A 16157-nucleotide genomic window follows, 5' to 3' on the forward strand; every position below is an offset into this window, starting at 1 on the left:
TGCTTTTTAAAAACTAAATATATTTGATTCATAGTACTTTGTTGTAGGTCAAGAATTACAGTCAAACAGAAACATGATTAGAACTTGAAAAGGGGGTGTTGAGAAAAGCAGATAACTGATCCATGCGCATATATTAACGTACTGTATGATAACAGAATAACAATGACATTACACTGAAGGTGACTGGATGTTTTAGAATTATTAACTATTTTTCTCATTTGCAAGCTGCATTCCTCATTTGTTAGGAGCTTTGCATAAAACACCTGCACAGAAATGTATTTCTTTTCTTTCTGTCTAGGAAGAAAAAGGCTTTGTAGCCTGGGAGGGACTTAGCAACGTGGGTGGTGGCACCTAGCAAACATTCCCAGACCTTCAACGAGTTAAAGAACTGAGTTCTCCATAACAACGGATTACTCCCACACATGCAAATACATACACACTACATACATATGCATGCATTCCATTGTAGACAGGGTGTAGTGACAGGTCACAAACTGAGCCTCTGACTAAAAATGGCATCCAGAGTATGTGATAGTGTTCTGGTGACTGGATCCAACCGAGGAATTGGACTTGAGTTCGTTCGTCAGTTAGCTGATTCACCCTCTCCTCCGGATCAGATCTTTGCTGGTTGTAGAGACCCAAATGGATCAAGCGCACAGGTAAGAAAAAGAAAAAGAAGAGAGAAAAACAAATGATGTTTTCTAGGCTTACTCCAAGCCTTTTACCATATAAAGTCTTGTTTTGATTGTATTACTTAAAATGGCATCTAGAGTATGTGACAGTGTTCTGGTGACTGGATCCAACTAAGGAACTGGACTTGAGTTGGACCTAACATGATGATTAATGAAGCTAAATTTAGATGGAAAAAACGTTATAGTCTAAAGGTGGCACATTAACTTGTCCTGACACAAATATGGCTTATCCAGGTAAAGACAGTTTCAGGTTGGATATTCGATGGATATTCGCCTGTAGTTTTCCTTATGTCCACCAACAGCAGTTGTGGACTGTTAACATAGTGACAAATGTAATTTTTCAAATTATAATAGCTCTTTACCCATTACTTCAAAAACTTCCAAAACTGGTTCTAGCTGACCCAATGGAAGAGACAGATATTGCACACACTTTGTTTGTGTAGATTTGCATCTTGCCCTATTTGAAATGATTTCTTGAATGATTTGAAATGATTTCTTGAATGATTTTCATGTGACCTACAACCCTCAAACTACTTTAAGAACATCCATTCACTAGCCTTAAATATTGTCAGTGGCAGTTCTAGTGGCGGCCAACAAAATTTATTAGCGTGGGGGGAGGGGGAGAGTCAAGATGCCACCCTAGGCGTTGCCCTTCTGGCTGCGCCTGCCGGCAGGCTTATCCCCGCCTCTCTAGGGCTGGGGAGGGAAATGAGGCGAGGGAAAAACAAACCAAAAAAAAGAGGAGAGGGAAAGGGCAAGGCAGAGCGACAGTGAGAGAGAGAGAGACAGAAAAAAACTTGCTCGCTGGTTCTCAGACACGCCGTCACCTGGTCCTCGATCACTTCTCCACCCTCTAGCGGACGACAGCCGCGCCACTCCAGGCGGCCGGCAGCGAGCCCCTCCTCCCCTCATGGACGGTGGGCTTTCCTCCACGTCTAGGCGGTCGGCAGCAACTCCTCTGTCCCCCGGCGGATGGCCACAGCTGCTCCTTTAGGTGGATGGCAGTGGCGAGGACTCCACGACAGCGCATCCCTCCTCCATCCTGGGTTTTGGCACCAATGTAACAAGGTTAGGTTGGGGAGGAGGAGGCGGGAACCGGCTGAACAGTAAAAATAATATTTAATAAGAACTTAAACACACAACATAAACACACAAATGGCAGCTGCATGTGGCTCCCTCTCTCCTGAACTGCCGCGTTCCGCCGCATTTATCCCTCTCCTCGGCTGATTAGCCCAATTGGGGGCCAGGTGTGCATAGTCACGGCCCGGCCCCGCCCTCCTCCTCGTCACAATATGCTTTTCATTGTTGTAAATTTCTACAGCTCTCTGGCCATGTGACCTACTGACCTCAAACAAGGTTCAGAATATCCACTGACTACCCTTCTATAATGCACACCCTTTGTCTTGTCAATTTTCATCTCACATGATTTTAATTGACTTTTTATATTTTGAATTTAAACATCTTCTAAATCATGTGACCTACTGACCTCAAACCAGGGTCAGAATGTCCACTTACTACCCATCTATATTGCACACCCTTTAGTTTGTCCATTTGCATATCAAATGGTTTTACATAAATGTTTTTAACTTTCTAATATCAATAGCTCCTTGGTCATGTGACCTACTGACATCAACCAAAGTTCTAAATGTCCACTGACTACCCTTCTATATTGCAAACCCTTTAGTTGGTCCATTTTCATCTCACATGATTTTACATACATTTTTGATATTTAGAATTTCAATAGCTCCTTGGTCATGTGACCTACTGACATCAAACAAGGGTCAGAATGTCCACTGACTACCCTTCTTTATTGCATATATCCCTTTAGTTTTTCCTTTTTTTTTTTTTTTTTTTAGAACATTCATGTAAAATCACGTGAGATGAAAATGGACAAACTAAAGGGTGTGCAATATAGAAGGGTAGTCAGTGGACATTCTGACCCTTGTTTGAGGTCAGAAGTTCACATGGCCAATTCTTCTTTCAGCTGCTCCGTTTAGGGGTCACCACAGCGGACCAGCCGTGATCCGCATATTTTACTTGGCACAGGTTATACGCTGGATGCCCTTATGACCAAGGAGCTATTGAAATTCTAAATGTAAAAAACCTCATGTAAAATCACGTGAGATGAAAATGGACAAACTAAAGGGTGTGCAATATAGAAGGGTAGTCAATGAACATTCTGACCTTTGTTTGAGGTCAGTAGGTCACATGACCAAGGAGCTACTGAAATTTGAATGTAAAAAAAGTTTACGCTTCTGTAACAAGGTTAAAATGGGAAAGGAGGCGGCGGGAATCGGCTGAACAATAACAGTAATATTTTAATAAGAACTTAAACAAAAAGACACAAAAACATAAACGCATACATGGCAGCTGCATGTGGCTCTCTCTCTCCCAAACTGCCGCATTCCGCTGCACTTATCCCTCTCCTCGGCTGATTAGCCCGATTGGGGGACGGGCGTGCTGCGCTTCTGGCCCCGCCTGCTGGCAGGCTTTTCCCCACCTCTTTAGGGCTGGGGAGGGGGACGAGGGGAGGGAAAAACAAAACAAAAAAACAAAAAAAAAGAGGCGAGGAAAAGGGCAAGGCAGAGCGTCACGGCTCCCTAACTAATTCAACTAGGAATACGAAATGCTGCTCATATTTTCACATTTATTAGCTTTGGAAAGCGACTTAATGCCGTGAAATCATGAAAAGATGATCTGTACAATGTTGTGCACAATTTTTCCAACATCATGACACTTATTTGGAGTCTGTGGCTCAACTGGTTTGAAAGCTATTGAGCTTTGACAGCGCGAAAATCTGTCGAATATCTTTACCTCGGTACCTGACTTAGCTGAACAGTCCAAATCACACATCAGACAGATGAAGGTAGTTTCACTTTGCTTTATTTTTGTATTCTGCAGTGAGTTTTAGCGAAAGATGCCAGTATCTGTAGCGGTGTCTTCACTACTGTTTTTAAAATAACTGCACCTTCAACTATGTACAGTAAATCAGAATTAGCTTTATTGCCATGTATGCTTACACACACAAGGAATTTGTCATGGTGACAGAAGCTTCCAGTGCAAAAAGAATGCAACCATATATACATACATACAAATATATACATTTAAACATATATACATATAGTGACATAAAAATTAAAAAAATAATATAACAGATAAAAAAAGAGAAATATACAATAGAGCAATAATGTTGTTCGAATATTTATATACAGATATACAGTTATGTGCAGGTGATGTATTGAAGAAGAGGTAGGATATGTTAAAGAATATAAATGAAATATGGATATAAGTAGGAATGGATTGATTGAATATTGCACATGGTTGTGTTGACAAAAGGAAAGTATTTGGGGGCAATTTTAACTGTTCATGAGGTGGACGGCCTGAGGGAAAAAACTGTTCCTGTGCCTGGCTGTTCTCGTTCTCAGTGCTCTGTAGTGCCGGCCAGAGGGCAACAGTTCAAAAAGGAAGTGTGCTGGGTGAATGGGGTCAAGAGTGATTTTACCAGCCCTTTTCATCACTCTGGATGTGTACAGTTCTAGCAGGGCGAGTAGGAGAGCGCCAATAATCCTCTCAGCAGTCCGAACTATCCTTTGAAGTCTTCTGATGTCTAACTTAGAAGCTGAACCAAACCAGACAGTTATAGAAGTGCAGAGGATAGACACAATGTCTGCTAAGTAGAATTGTATCAGCAGCGCCTGTGGCAGGTTGAACTTCCTCAGCTGCCGAAGGAAGTACAACCTCTGCTGGGCCTTTTTCTAAATTGAGTCTATGTGGGTCTCCCACTTCAGGTCCCGTGAGATGGTAGTGCCCAGGAAACTGAATGACTCCATTGCTGCCACAGTGCTGTTCAGAATGGGGAGCTGGATTAATGTTGGGGTGTTCCTCCTAAAGTCCATTATCATTTCCACTGTTTTTAGCGTGTTCAACTCCAGGTTGTTTTAACTCAACTTCCATTCTGTATGCGGACTCATCATCATCTTGGATGAGACCGATGACTGCAGTGTCATCTGCGAACTTCGGGAGCTTGACAGAGGGGTCCTTGGCTGAACAGTCATGTTGTGTACAGGGAGAAAATTAGTGGGGAGAGGACACATCCCTGGGGGCACCAGTGATGATTGTACATGTGCTGGAGGTTAATTGCCCCATTTTCACTAGCTGCTGCCTGTCCGTCAGAAAGCTGGTGATCTACTGACAGATAGAGGCAGGAACAGAGAGCTGAGTTAATTTAGTCCATAGGAGAGCGGGATTGGTGTTAAAAGCTGAACTGAAGTCAACAAATAGTATCCTTGCATAAGTCCCTGGTCTGTCTAGATGCTGAAGTATTTAATGCAGTCCCATATTGACTGCATCATCCACAGACCTGTTTGCTCGATAGACAAACTGCAGGGGATCCAGGAAGGGTTCAGTGATGTCCTTCAGGTGGGCCAACACCAGTCCCTCAAATGACTTCATGATCACAGACATCAGAACGATGGGTCTGTAGTCATTAAGTCCTGTGATTTTGGGTTTCTTTGGGACGGGGATGATTGTGGAGCGTTTAAAGCAGCAGGGAACTTCACACTGCTCCAGTGATCTGTTGAAGATTTGTGTGAAGATGGGGCCAGCTGATCAGCACAGGATTTTAGACAAGTGTGTGAAACACCATCTGGGCCCTGTGCTTTTCTTGTCTTCACAGATCTTAAGTGCAGGTTGAGTAGCAGGTGAGGGGAGGAGGGTGGTTGCAGGAGGTGTAAATATTTGTGTGCTGTGAAGGTTGGAGCAGGTTTGGGGTGTGTGACTGGGCTTTTCAAATCAACAGTAAAACACATTCAGGTTGTCAGCCAGTTGTTGATTCTCTACAGTGTTGGGGGATGGCATCTTATAGTTGGTTAAGTCTTTCAGGCCTCTCCACACTGATGCAGGCTCATTAGCTGAAAATCAGGCTTTATGCGGCACTTCTATAGTGGGGAGAGAGGCATCGCACGTGGAGCAAAGCATGTTCAGCGCTAGGGAATAAGTGCATAGCGCTGGACACGTTTTATTCCCGCTCTGCGTGTAACCCATCTACAGGTAAGTACACAATACTAGGTTCGTAGGAGTTCAGGTAAGACAGATGCAGCAAAAGTGAATGTTGTTTTAGTGGAACTTTAGTGAAACAAGAAATAATTTTGTACAGAGTGAGTTACAAAACAATTAAGCCGGCGTACAATAATAAAAATGAAATAAAACTCCTTTAAATGTGTGTCAGTGTGAATCTGTTTATCAGTGTATGTGTATTATATGTATATGTGCAACAAATTAGTCAGTCCGATTATTCAGATCTTTTCTTTCAAGTGTCCTCCGATCTTTGTTTGATTTATGTGGGCAACAGTCCTACCACACAGTGAAGTTTCAGAGCTCCGAGTTCAAGCTGTCACTAAATTGGAATCCAGGAAAATCAACTCGGTCCTCGTCTGGATACAACGATCAGTTCCGGTCAAACTGGGTGACTCGCCATCTACATCAATGTCCGATGCTTTGTGTCAACAATGGGGTGCTCTTAAAAAAAGACCTGACCTGCATTTACAAAACAGGCACTTATAGTATACATTTGTAAAAAATTGTTTGGACATCATTCACATTATTATTATTAGGCCTAATGATCCAAACATCCATATGTCACACATATGAGTACTGCATGTGAAAACATCAATGAAATACTGATATGGTCAAACAGCATCATTTGATGAAAAAAAAAGAAAAACAATAATTTCAACTGTAAACACTATACTGTAGATTTCACAAAGAAGTGAAATAATGCTAGAAAATGTATTATCTTCAATATACATCTGCAAAATTGTAGCAAAGATCCATTTTATAGTCTCAATCAGCAGGAATGGTCTATATGACCTGCACAAAGTGCATACTCAGTTCTGAAGTGCATACTTAACTCAGTGTTAAGAACAATACCACTTTTAGTAACTCAAAACAACACAAAAGCTTGTTCATACAAAACAAAAGATACAAAAGATTAATATTTTACTGCAATTAAAGTAATTATTAAGATATTGTGACTTATAATAGTCTAGCTCTGTTCCATTTTTAAGATGTAAATTCAGTGGCACATTGTTTAGCCAGTAAAGCTAATTAGATGGAAAATATCACTTAACATGACAAATACTCAAAATATTAACTCACCAAGATATTCTGGGAACTTGGTTCATAAAAAACTGAACAGTCAACAATGGTCCGCTACAATCTTCAAATAATAAACAAACTTTTAACAAATTCAACTACATCTCCCTCACATCTGCCGATCAGCAATTACATGCGCTCTCTCTAGCGCGATCTGCGCAGTCACACACAACCTCTCAAGCATCTTGTCGGCAAAGCCAATCGAAAACGTGCCTAAGTGCATTTTGATTGGCTTAGAGCGGGAGTAACATAAATCCTCTTTATAATTCTTGATTTTATTTTTATTAAACTTATATTTTGTAACTGGGTTACACACGTATGCTTACACAATCACTTAGCCAGGTGTCAGATAACTAGCACAAAGATTTAGATCTCGGTCCGGACTGAATTGTCCTTTGGTCCGGATCCGGACCGGAGTCCGCCTATTGAGTACCCCTGCACGATGTGCTATAAAAAAAAGATCTTGTCGACATTTGTTGCACCTTTCAGTTTTACGAGGACAACACAGGTGAGTCATTGTAATACTGAAAGTAGTTGGGCAACTCTTCTTTTGCTGTTCCTTTGCTGTTGATGAAGGTTGCATTAAGATATGATATGAATTTATGTGTCTCTGAAATGAGTCACTCAGTAACAACTTATGAAGATATATAACCTTCTGAATATAATCTCTAGCTTTTTCTGTTTCAGGAACTTCAGGAACTAGCTAAGAAGCACCAGGATGTGATCACAGTTGTTCAACTTGGTGAGCGATTCACAAATATGGACACTGATTTAATTGCTTGGCTGATTCATGAATTAATGTTATAATTCGCAGAATTAGTAGTTATTGAATTTAAAGGAATATTCCGGGTTCAATGCAAGTTAAGCTCAATCGATAGCATTTGTGGCATAATGTTGATTACCACAAAAAATAATTTTGACTTGTCCCTCCTTGTGAAGCTTGTAATTTTATAAAAGCACTTACTGGTAAATTAATTCCTCAGTTTAAACTAATGTATTATTTGAGCTTTAAAGTTGTTTAAATCATTGTTTTTACGGTCTTGTTAGGGTTTTATGATTTACAGCGTTACATCATCATGGTGACAAAATTGTAAAATTGGATATAACTTTACACCAGAAAGTTAGTAGGCGACTTTATCTCAATAAAATCATGTTAACACACATATTGTTTCCGTCTTGTGGCTATACTTTTGAAATTTTGAATAATTTAATTTTTAAGAATGGACAACATCCACTTTCACTGTATGTGCCTCACTAGCCCTTTTAACCTATGCAACCTGGTAAATTGCAGTAATATCATTGGATTGCTTTTAAATGTACCACATCTCCTATTCACATGCAACAATTTTTGGGGGGGGGGGGCACTTCACAGACTGGGAGTATAGTGAACGGCTGTTCCGGTCAGTAATACTACATTGAAAATGTATAATACCAAGAAACTGACCATGCATTCAGATTGTCCCTTACCACATCCTTCACAGTTATAAATGCTTTTTGAGGTATTCGGAATAAAAGCCTATAAACTTTCCTGACCCCTGACTTATAAAAAATATAATTATTTTTATTTCTTCCATTATTTATCTTATTTATCTTATTTATGTATACTGTACATCTGTGTTGGTTTATATGTATCTTAACGTTTTTTTATATATACTTTATTTGAATTAGTTATTTATTTTTCCTTCACCTGTACTTGTTTTTAATGACTCAGTGATTGTATTCATACATTTTTGGATCTGTGTAATTTTGTACATCTTATTGAACATTTATATTGAACCTTCTGTTTTTCAAAAACAATTCAGAGCTCCGAGTTCAAGCTGTCACTAAATTGGAATCCAGGAAAATCAACTCGGTCCTCTTCTGGATACAACGATCAGTTCCGGTCAAACTGGGTGACTCGCCATCTACATCAATGTCCGATGCTTTGTGTCAACAATGGGGTGCTCTTAAAAAAAGACCTGACCTGCATTTACAAAACAGGCACTTATAGTATACATTTGTAAAAAATTGTTTGGACATCATTCACATTATTATTATTAGGCCTAATGATCCAAACATCCATATGTCACACATATGAGTACTGCACAGTTTTAGTACAATGTGTGGACTTTTCAGATGGTCCCTTACCACACCCTACCCAGTATTAGCACATTTCAGCACAATGTGTGAACTTTCCAGATGACCCTTTACCATCCATATGAAAAATTTCCAAATTATGTCTATGTTAAATTAACACAAGCTGCCCAGCCTAACCTAGTGCTGTCCCCTGTGGCCACCGACAAGCGTCACACCCCCGTTGGTCTCCTCTTCATCTGCCTTCACCCGTTCTTACTTACAGACTTTCTAATAAGTTAATCAGCACCACCTTTCACCAATCACCCCTCATTAAGGACCCTATTTATTCTCTTCCTTTCTCTTTAGTCGTGGTCTATTCTCGTCATTGTACATAACTCAGACCACACTTGGCTCTCACCTTTTATAGTTAAGTGTTATCTTTGTTATTGTTCCCTGTCTTCTTCATTGTTGGATTTATCCTGTTGTTTACCTCCTGTATATCCTCCATCATCATCATCATTGAAGATCCTGCACTTGGGTACATCCTCATTCACGGTTTTGTCTTCCCCAATTTGTGGCACTATCAGATATTTTTATATCTTCCTACTAATGGAATCATTTCACAATCTGTCCAATTTGTAAGATTTTTTTTTTACTTCAGAGTAACTGAATCATCTCTGTCTTACGTCAACACGTCCTGACTTCGAATATACTGAAACCATTAATCTTCCAACTGTTCACACGTAGCATCAAAACTGAACTTTTCAGTAACAATACAACTTCTCATTCAGGGAAATAGCCAGTGCCAAAATTTCTGGTATTTATAAACGTGGCGTGTTCACATGAACTCTTTGCTGAAAATTGATGTAAATTTTCTGGAAAAGGCTGTATGTGTGAAAGTGACCACTGTAACCCAGATTTGTGCCTTTTTTTAATTTATTTTTTTAAGAAAAGAATGTACAAATCGAAATGCATTTTTGTTGTAATCAATATTAAGCAACAAATACTGTCAATTGAACCCGGAATATTCCTTTAATGTGATTTATGTGACAAACCTTTATTTTCGTGTTATTATTAACTGATAATAAACATATCTAAACATCCTAATATCTCAGAAACTGATAGCCCAGCTAGTATTACAGAGGTCTCAAAGTTGATGGAAGCAAAGCTGAACGACAAAGGCCTGAATCTGATCATCAACAATGCTGGTGTAAGCATCCCAGGATCCTTAGCGGAGACAGGAAAAAAGGAGATGATGGAAGCGTATTCGACTAATGTTGTAGGACCCTTGCTCATCACAAAGGTGGTGTACATTCAAGACAACTTCATAATATTCTTGAAACTGTGTGTTGTAACAGTTTCCTGTTTGATCAATGACACTAATTCTATTGCAGGAATTCCATCCCCTCCTGTGCAAGGCTGCAGCTCAGTTTCCTCATCAAACAGACATGTCTTGCAGAAGATCAGCTGTTATCAATGTCTCCTCCCTGCTGTCTTCCATCACCATATGCCCTGGGAATTTCTCCAGGGCTCCATTGTACCCCTATCGAATTAGCAAGGTAAAACTATTTTTCGGAAAACTTTCAGTGATCTCTAATCTCTACTCTGTGTGTATTTGGTGTACCTACAACTCTAGGAATCTAAAATTGTATTGACTGAATTTCTTCATTGTACTTCAGGCTGCACTGAACATGTTAACATGCTGCTTGGCAGAGGATTTCAGAAAAGATGGCATACTAGTTATGGCTCTCCATCCAGGATGGGTCCAAACGGAGATGGGAGGCTCACAGGTAATACAGAGTTTGAAGTACAACTTTTCCTTTTATTTTTCCTTGCAAAAAATTGGCAGTTTTGGCCCATTTTTAGAAAATTGTTGGTTATAATGGAAATGATGCCACAATCGTGTGACAGTTGTATTTTGTGTAAAATTTAATATTAAAATTTAACACAATAAATGTTTAAATGGTTTAGGTTTCAATTCTTTGTTTAGATTATCATACATTAAAAAAAGAATTGTATAAATGTGCTCGATGTGTTAACATCTAAATTAACTGCATTTAATTAATTTGTCAAATAAGGTTACACCAATTAAAGTTGTTTTCATGAGTTCAAGTAGAAATATATCCTTGAAGTAACAATTGCAGGTTAACACTTTTCAGTGTGTAACAAGTTCAAAGGAATGAGAAAGCGGGAGACGGCGATTCCAACTCAGGAATGTCACTTTTATTTACAAAATAATGCATTCGCTTCAATGCTTCAGAAACTTAAATTCTCAAAACGGCATCAGCCAACACACACAAACAGCTTGTCAGCTGGGCTCTCTCACTCACACACACTGAGGACTGGCCCTTTTATTTCCCCCATCTCTGACTGTGAACACAGAAACAAGCAATTATCACCAATTCATCTCAGGTGAGAACCCTTACCGCTTACTCTCTTTCCAGACAAACGCTCGACCATGCCCTCGTCTCTACATACCCCCACCACCTGACTCAGGCTGGGGAATCGTCCGGACTGCAGTAATACAAGTACTTTATCTCCCTGTGCAAACTCCCGTAGCCAAGCTCTCCTGCTATACAGCCGGGACTGATGTTTTTGCGCCTGTAGCATGCTTGTATTCTCCTGTGATAGTTGCCCCAGTGTGTGGGGTTTTGCTCTCAGGTCAAGAACGTATTGAATTTCATTTTTGCTCTGTGAAGTTCCCTCCTCCCAGTTTTCCTTCATGACATCTAACACGCTACGGGGCTTATGTCCATATAACAATTAAAATGGGGAAAACCCTGTGGAGGCTTGTGGGACCTCTCGCACTGCAAATAACAGGGGTTCGAGCCACTTGTCCCAGTTCCGAGCACCTTCATGCATGAACTTCTGAATCATATTCTTTAAGGTCTTATTAAATCATTTGACCAAGCCATCCGTTTGTGGATGGTACACGCTTGTCCGAATTTATTTAATAAGCAATAATTCGTACAGCTTGCGTAGTGTACGTGACAAAAAAGCAGGGCCCTGATCAGTGAGGATTTCTTTCAGAGATAATTCTGAAGAGTGCCTCCGCAACACTACGTGCGGAGATGTTGCGCAGAGGCACTGCTTCTGGATATCACATTGCGTAATCCACCAGGACTAACGCAAAGCGACGCCTGCGTGCTGTCCGTTCTAATGGCCCAATGAGGTCCATGCCAATTCGTTCGAAGGGGACCTCGATCAACAGAAGGGGGTGCTTTTGGAGTAGCCAGCGGATTCACCAGCTGACATTCACATGCTGCACACCACCGGCAAACATCCCCGTGAGACGGGCCATGAGACAGCTTAGTGTTTTCCCCTGTCCCAAGTGACCTGCCATTAGATTATAATGAGCCGCCTGGAATAACATTTCCCAACTGCATTATCAACAACTGGGTTGTATTTTTGTTTGTCCAAGTGTCCTGTGTCACTCTATACAACCGCTCTTTTAGAATTTAAAAATATGGATATGAAAGGGCGATGCCCGGCTGAAGACGTTGACCATCAATGACTATCACTTGGTCAAATGCGTGCTCCAGGGTTTCGTCTCACAACTGCTCTAAAGGGAAATCCTCTATCGGGAATTCCCTAAGGGCAGGGCAGGATGACACCTCCCCTTCCCTGCGTCAGCTTGACGCGGAGCAGACGCAGATGGTCCAGGCAACGCCTCCCCAGCCAGCGCTTCGCCCATCTCACACCGACTCGCTTTCTTACAGGACCCATCCACACACAACCCCTTCAATAATAATCAAAAAGCTGGCCAAAATAAGTGGATGGGTAAGGCGAGGACTAACCACTACCTCGACATAATGCTTTTGTCCCCGGAACATTATCGTGACAGTCACTACGGGATAATCCTGAATATCCCTGTCCACACACCTCACCCTCACCCGATTATTTGCATCCAATGCCCCGTTTTGAACCCAGCATTTATGAATGGAGGTTTGATTACAACCTGAATCCACCAAGGCTTGGTATGTACCCCCCTTGACACCCATTGGTATCTGGTACGTCCCTGCTCAATCGGGGGTGTTCTGTGGAGTGTCGGGGACCCAGATCAAGGCCCCCACCTCCATTACTGGGCACAGATCTCAGACATGACCCCTCTGCCCACAACTCCAGCAGACCGGCCCAAGCCTCCCTCCCACACCTGTGGCAGCAGGTTCCCTCACCTGGGATGAAAAGGGGGAGAGACGGGGTTTGATGGTACAGGGAACCCCCAAGACCAGGGAGCCGGTTTTCGGGGAATGTTCCCCCATTTCTGTGGGAATGGAACAGGGCGGAAGGGAGGAGGGGGGTAGAGAGAGCTGGGGATGAGACAACGGGGGGGAAAAGGCGTGGGGTCTTCTGCCTGCCAGACTGCTTCAACTCAGCCATCCCCTTTGGCAGCCGGGAGACCAAGTTGATCACATCGTCGGCGTCACTGTTCTCCCTAGCCAGCACCCACCGCTGACAGGTGTCACGGAGCTGCTGAGCAAAGGCAAACTTGTGGCCGACCTTACCCAGCATCAAGAAGTGGAAGTGCTGGCGTGCTCTTCTGGGCTGCGGCCGACCCGTTGCAGGATGGACTACTTCAGTAAATTGTAGTCCAGGAGGACGGCGACTGGAAGTTGTTGTGCTGCAATCTGGGCTTCCCCGGTCAGCAGCAGCAGAAAATGTAACGCCCATTGCTCCTGTGGCCATCGCAGGGCCTTGGCCGTGTGCTCAAAGAGCTCAAGGTAGGCCTCCGGATCATCTTGAGGGCCCATCTTTGTGAGCAGTATGTGAGGGCTTGCTGCTGTCAGGGAAAGGGTGGCGGCTGCTCCCTCCTGGGTACGAGACTCTGCAGCACCCGCCGGTCATCCTCCTGGGCCCGCAGGAATGCCTCGATAAGCTGCTGCTGCTCCATGTGTAGGTCCATGAGGGCCTAGTGTTGGGCCTGGTGGATGCTGGCCAGGGACCTGAAGACACTTTCCAGTGGCAACGACTCCATGGCAGCATATACTCTTCCTCGTTTTCTCAGATTTCGGCACCAGTGTATCAAATTCAAAGGAATGAGGAAGCGGGAGATGGCGATTCCAACTCAGGAATGTCACTTTTATTTACAAAATAATGCGTTCGCTTCAATGCATAACGCTCAAGTTTCATAAACGTAAATTTTCAAAATGGCATCGACCAACACACACAAACAGCTTGTCAGCTGGGCTCTCTCTCTCACACACTCTGAGGACTGGCCCTTTTATTTCCCCTGTCTCTCACTGTGAACACAGAAACAAGCAATTACCAGCAATTCATCTCAGGTAACAACCCTTACTGCTTACCAGCCACGGCCCGTGCATTTTAAGTCTAGGTCTTCAGTGCGATTCATGCCATTCATTGTGAAACTGTGTTTTCTTAAGACACCAATCATACATTAAGTGGCAGTCAACTAATAATACCAATTGACATTTTAAAAACACATCCATGCACAAAAGCCAGAACTAAGGAGGTCTAATACCAAGAAAAAGTTAACATTTGCGATTTAAATTTTGCTTGCAATAAATTGTTTCGTCAGGGTACACGTTACTTTTTGAACTTGATCTGACACTGAATGCTCAAGTAGCCTAATTTACACTTAGAAAACTCCTGATGTTGCTATAACAATGCAAAAAGCACTTACCAATTTGCTTGAAGTGAAAATCAGTCCTCCTTTCCTGTTTAATTAATCGCATGATCATGCAGAACATCTTGGGTTTTTAAATCCATAAGGATCTCTTTCTCAATGGCAATATCAGCAGTGACGACAGCCGACTTGTCAGTAAGATCTCGCGCTCTTTGCTTTCAAATTACGTACATCACTTAAAGCATGATTGCATCACTCAAGGCCAGCTAGAAGGCATGGATTGGGACATATACTAAAGACCACATCCACAAGAACAAATAGATCAATCTGATAGGCTGATGAATCTGACAGTCTAACTTTGATGCCTATTCACTTACACTGTTGGGGGATTCTGTTGGAATTCTGAAGGCCTGACGGGGTGGAGCTCACACTCACGCGCTGCTTCAGCTAGGGAGCATGGCTTCGGGCATGCGATTTGTGAAACAGTTGTCACACTTTGCTTGTAAGCATCGAGGAATAAATTCTGATTGGATAAATTTTTTTTGCTTTTTGCTATTCGTTTGTAGATTAATTAGGAGTGGAAAGCGATTGAAAATACATAGGCCAAAAGGTCATTGAGAATGAAAAAATGTTTATTTATAGGCATGTTATACCAGCAGAGAAGGCTTTGATGCCGCTTACTCTCTTTCCAGACGAACACTCGACCATGCCCTCGCCTCCACACAGTGTATCATAATTATGTATTTTAATATTTTTATATTTAATTCAAGGTTCTGGGACAAGGGCAAAACCATAAAATCTACAGTAGGCTTTATATGATAACAGTTTTAATGTGACCATAGTTAAAGAAACACCCATATATAATTGAGTTATCACATTCACTTCAATCCTTATTTTTATCATTTTTCTTTGGTACCTACAGGCTCCCCTGACAACTACTGAGAGTATCACAGGTATGCTGAAAGTAATCGCTATTCTGACCGAGAAAGACAGTGGAAGACTTTTAGATTGGGAAGGCAAAAGCATCCCATGGTGATTATTCAATTCATCAGACGTCTAACATGTACTTCCACATTGTTATCTGTCTATGTTATGCCTGAATTATGTCTGAAAATTTTTCTGATGCAAATAAAACCACTCCCCCAGCAAATGAAGTGAAATTTGATACAGATGTTTGTAATACTACAGTGGTAAATGTGCAAAAGCATATGCAGTCATCTCTTTGTTATGATTGTTTTGAAGATCTCATAAAAACAGTTGCAAGTCATATGTGTATTTCAGACATTCCAAAGTCAGGGGGTTATTGGCAGATTAGTGGTGAAACAATAGGAGAATCAGTAAGACAAAAAAGAAGGGAAGATGAGGTAAAAAGGTAGCCTAAATGGAGACAAAAGTGACAGAGCCAACCACAACATGTCTTTCTTCATTCTCTGACAGCTAAATGAGGTCTAAATATAAACAGGCCTAGTGCACACACAAACCTCTTTTCTTTTTATCGCCTTTTTTTTATTTTTATTTTTTTACTAAAAGCACCAAAAAGTACTATGATAATACCATGTGTGTTGGGGGGACATGTACCATGGTATGGCATATGAATATAGTAATCATTTGGTACTATAGTGTATATAAAAATATTGTGATATAGCTTCTGATACCATCAATGTACTATAGAA

The 16157-nt window shown here is 41.5% G+C and overlaps 1 protein-coding gene across 1 annotated transcript; it reads left to right on the forward strand.

The window, feature by feature from the left end:
• The first annotated feature begins 324 nt into the window (after positions 1-324).
• Positions 325-15656, forward strand: LOC127416994 (C-factor-like). The gene is made up of 6 exons (XM_051656661.1): positions 325-659; positions 7533-7587; positions 10016-10203; positions 10295-10459; positions 10580-10690; positions 15407-15656. The coding sequence occupies exons 1-6, from the start codon at positions 513-515 to the stop codon at positions 15518-15520; spliced, it is 780 nt and encodes a 259-aa protein (XP_051512621.1). The 5' UTR covers positions 325-512; the 3' UTR covers positions 15521-15656.
• Positions 15657-16157: the final 501 nt, after the last annotated feature.

The sequence above is a fragment of the Myxocyprinus asiaticus genome, chromosome 26 (genome assembly GCF_019703515.2).
Source record: "Myxocyprinus asiaticus isolate MX2 ecotype Aquarium Trade chromosome 26, UBuf_Myxa_2, whole genome shotgun sequence".
NCBI classification, from domain to species: Eukaryota; Metazoa; Chordata; class Actinopteri; order Cypriniformes; family Catostomidae; genus Myxocyprinus; species Myxocyprinus asiaticus.

Coding starts and splice junctions, on each gene's coding strand:
- LOC127416994 (XM_051656661.1), top strand. CDS start 513: ATGGCATCCAGAGTATGTGATAGTGTTCTGGTGACTGGATCCAACCGA. Junction 10,204..10,294: donor GACCCTTGCTCATCACAAAG/GTGGTGTACATT, acceptor ATTCTATTGCAG/GAATTCCATCCCCTCCTGTG. Junction 10,460..10,579: donor ACCCCTATCGAATTAGCAAG/GTAAAACTATTT, acceptor ATTGTACTTCAG/GCTGCACTGAACATGTTAAC.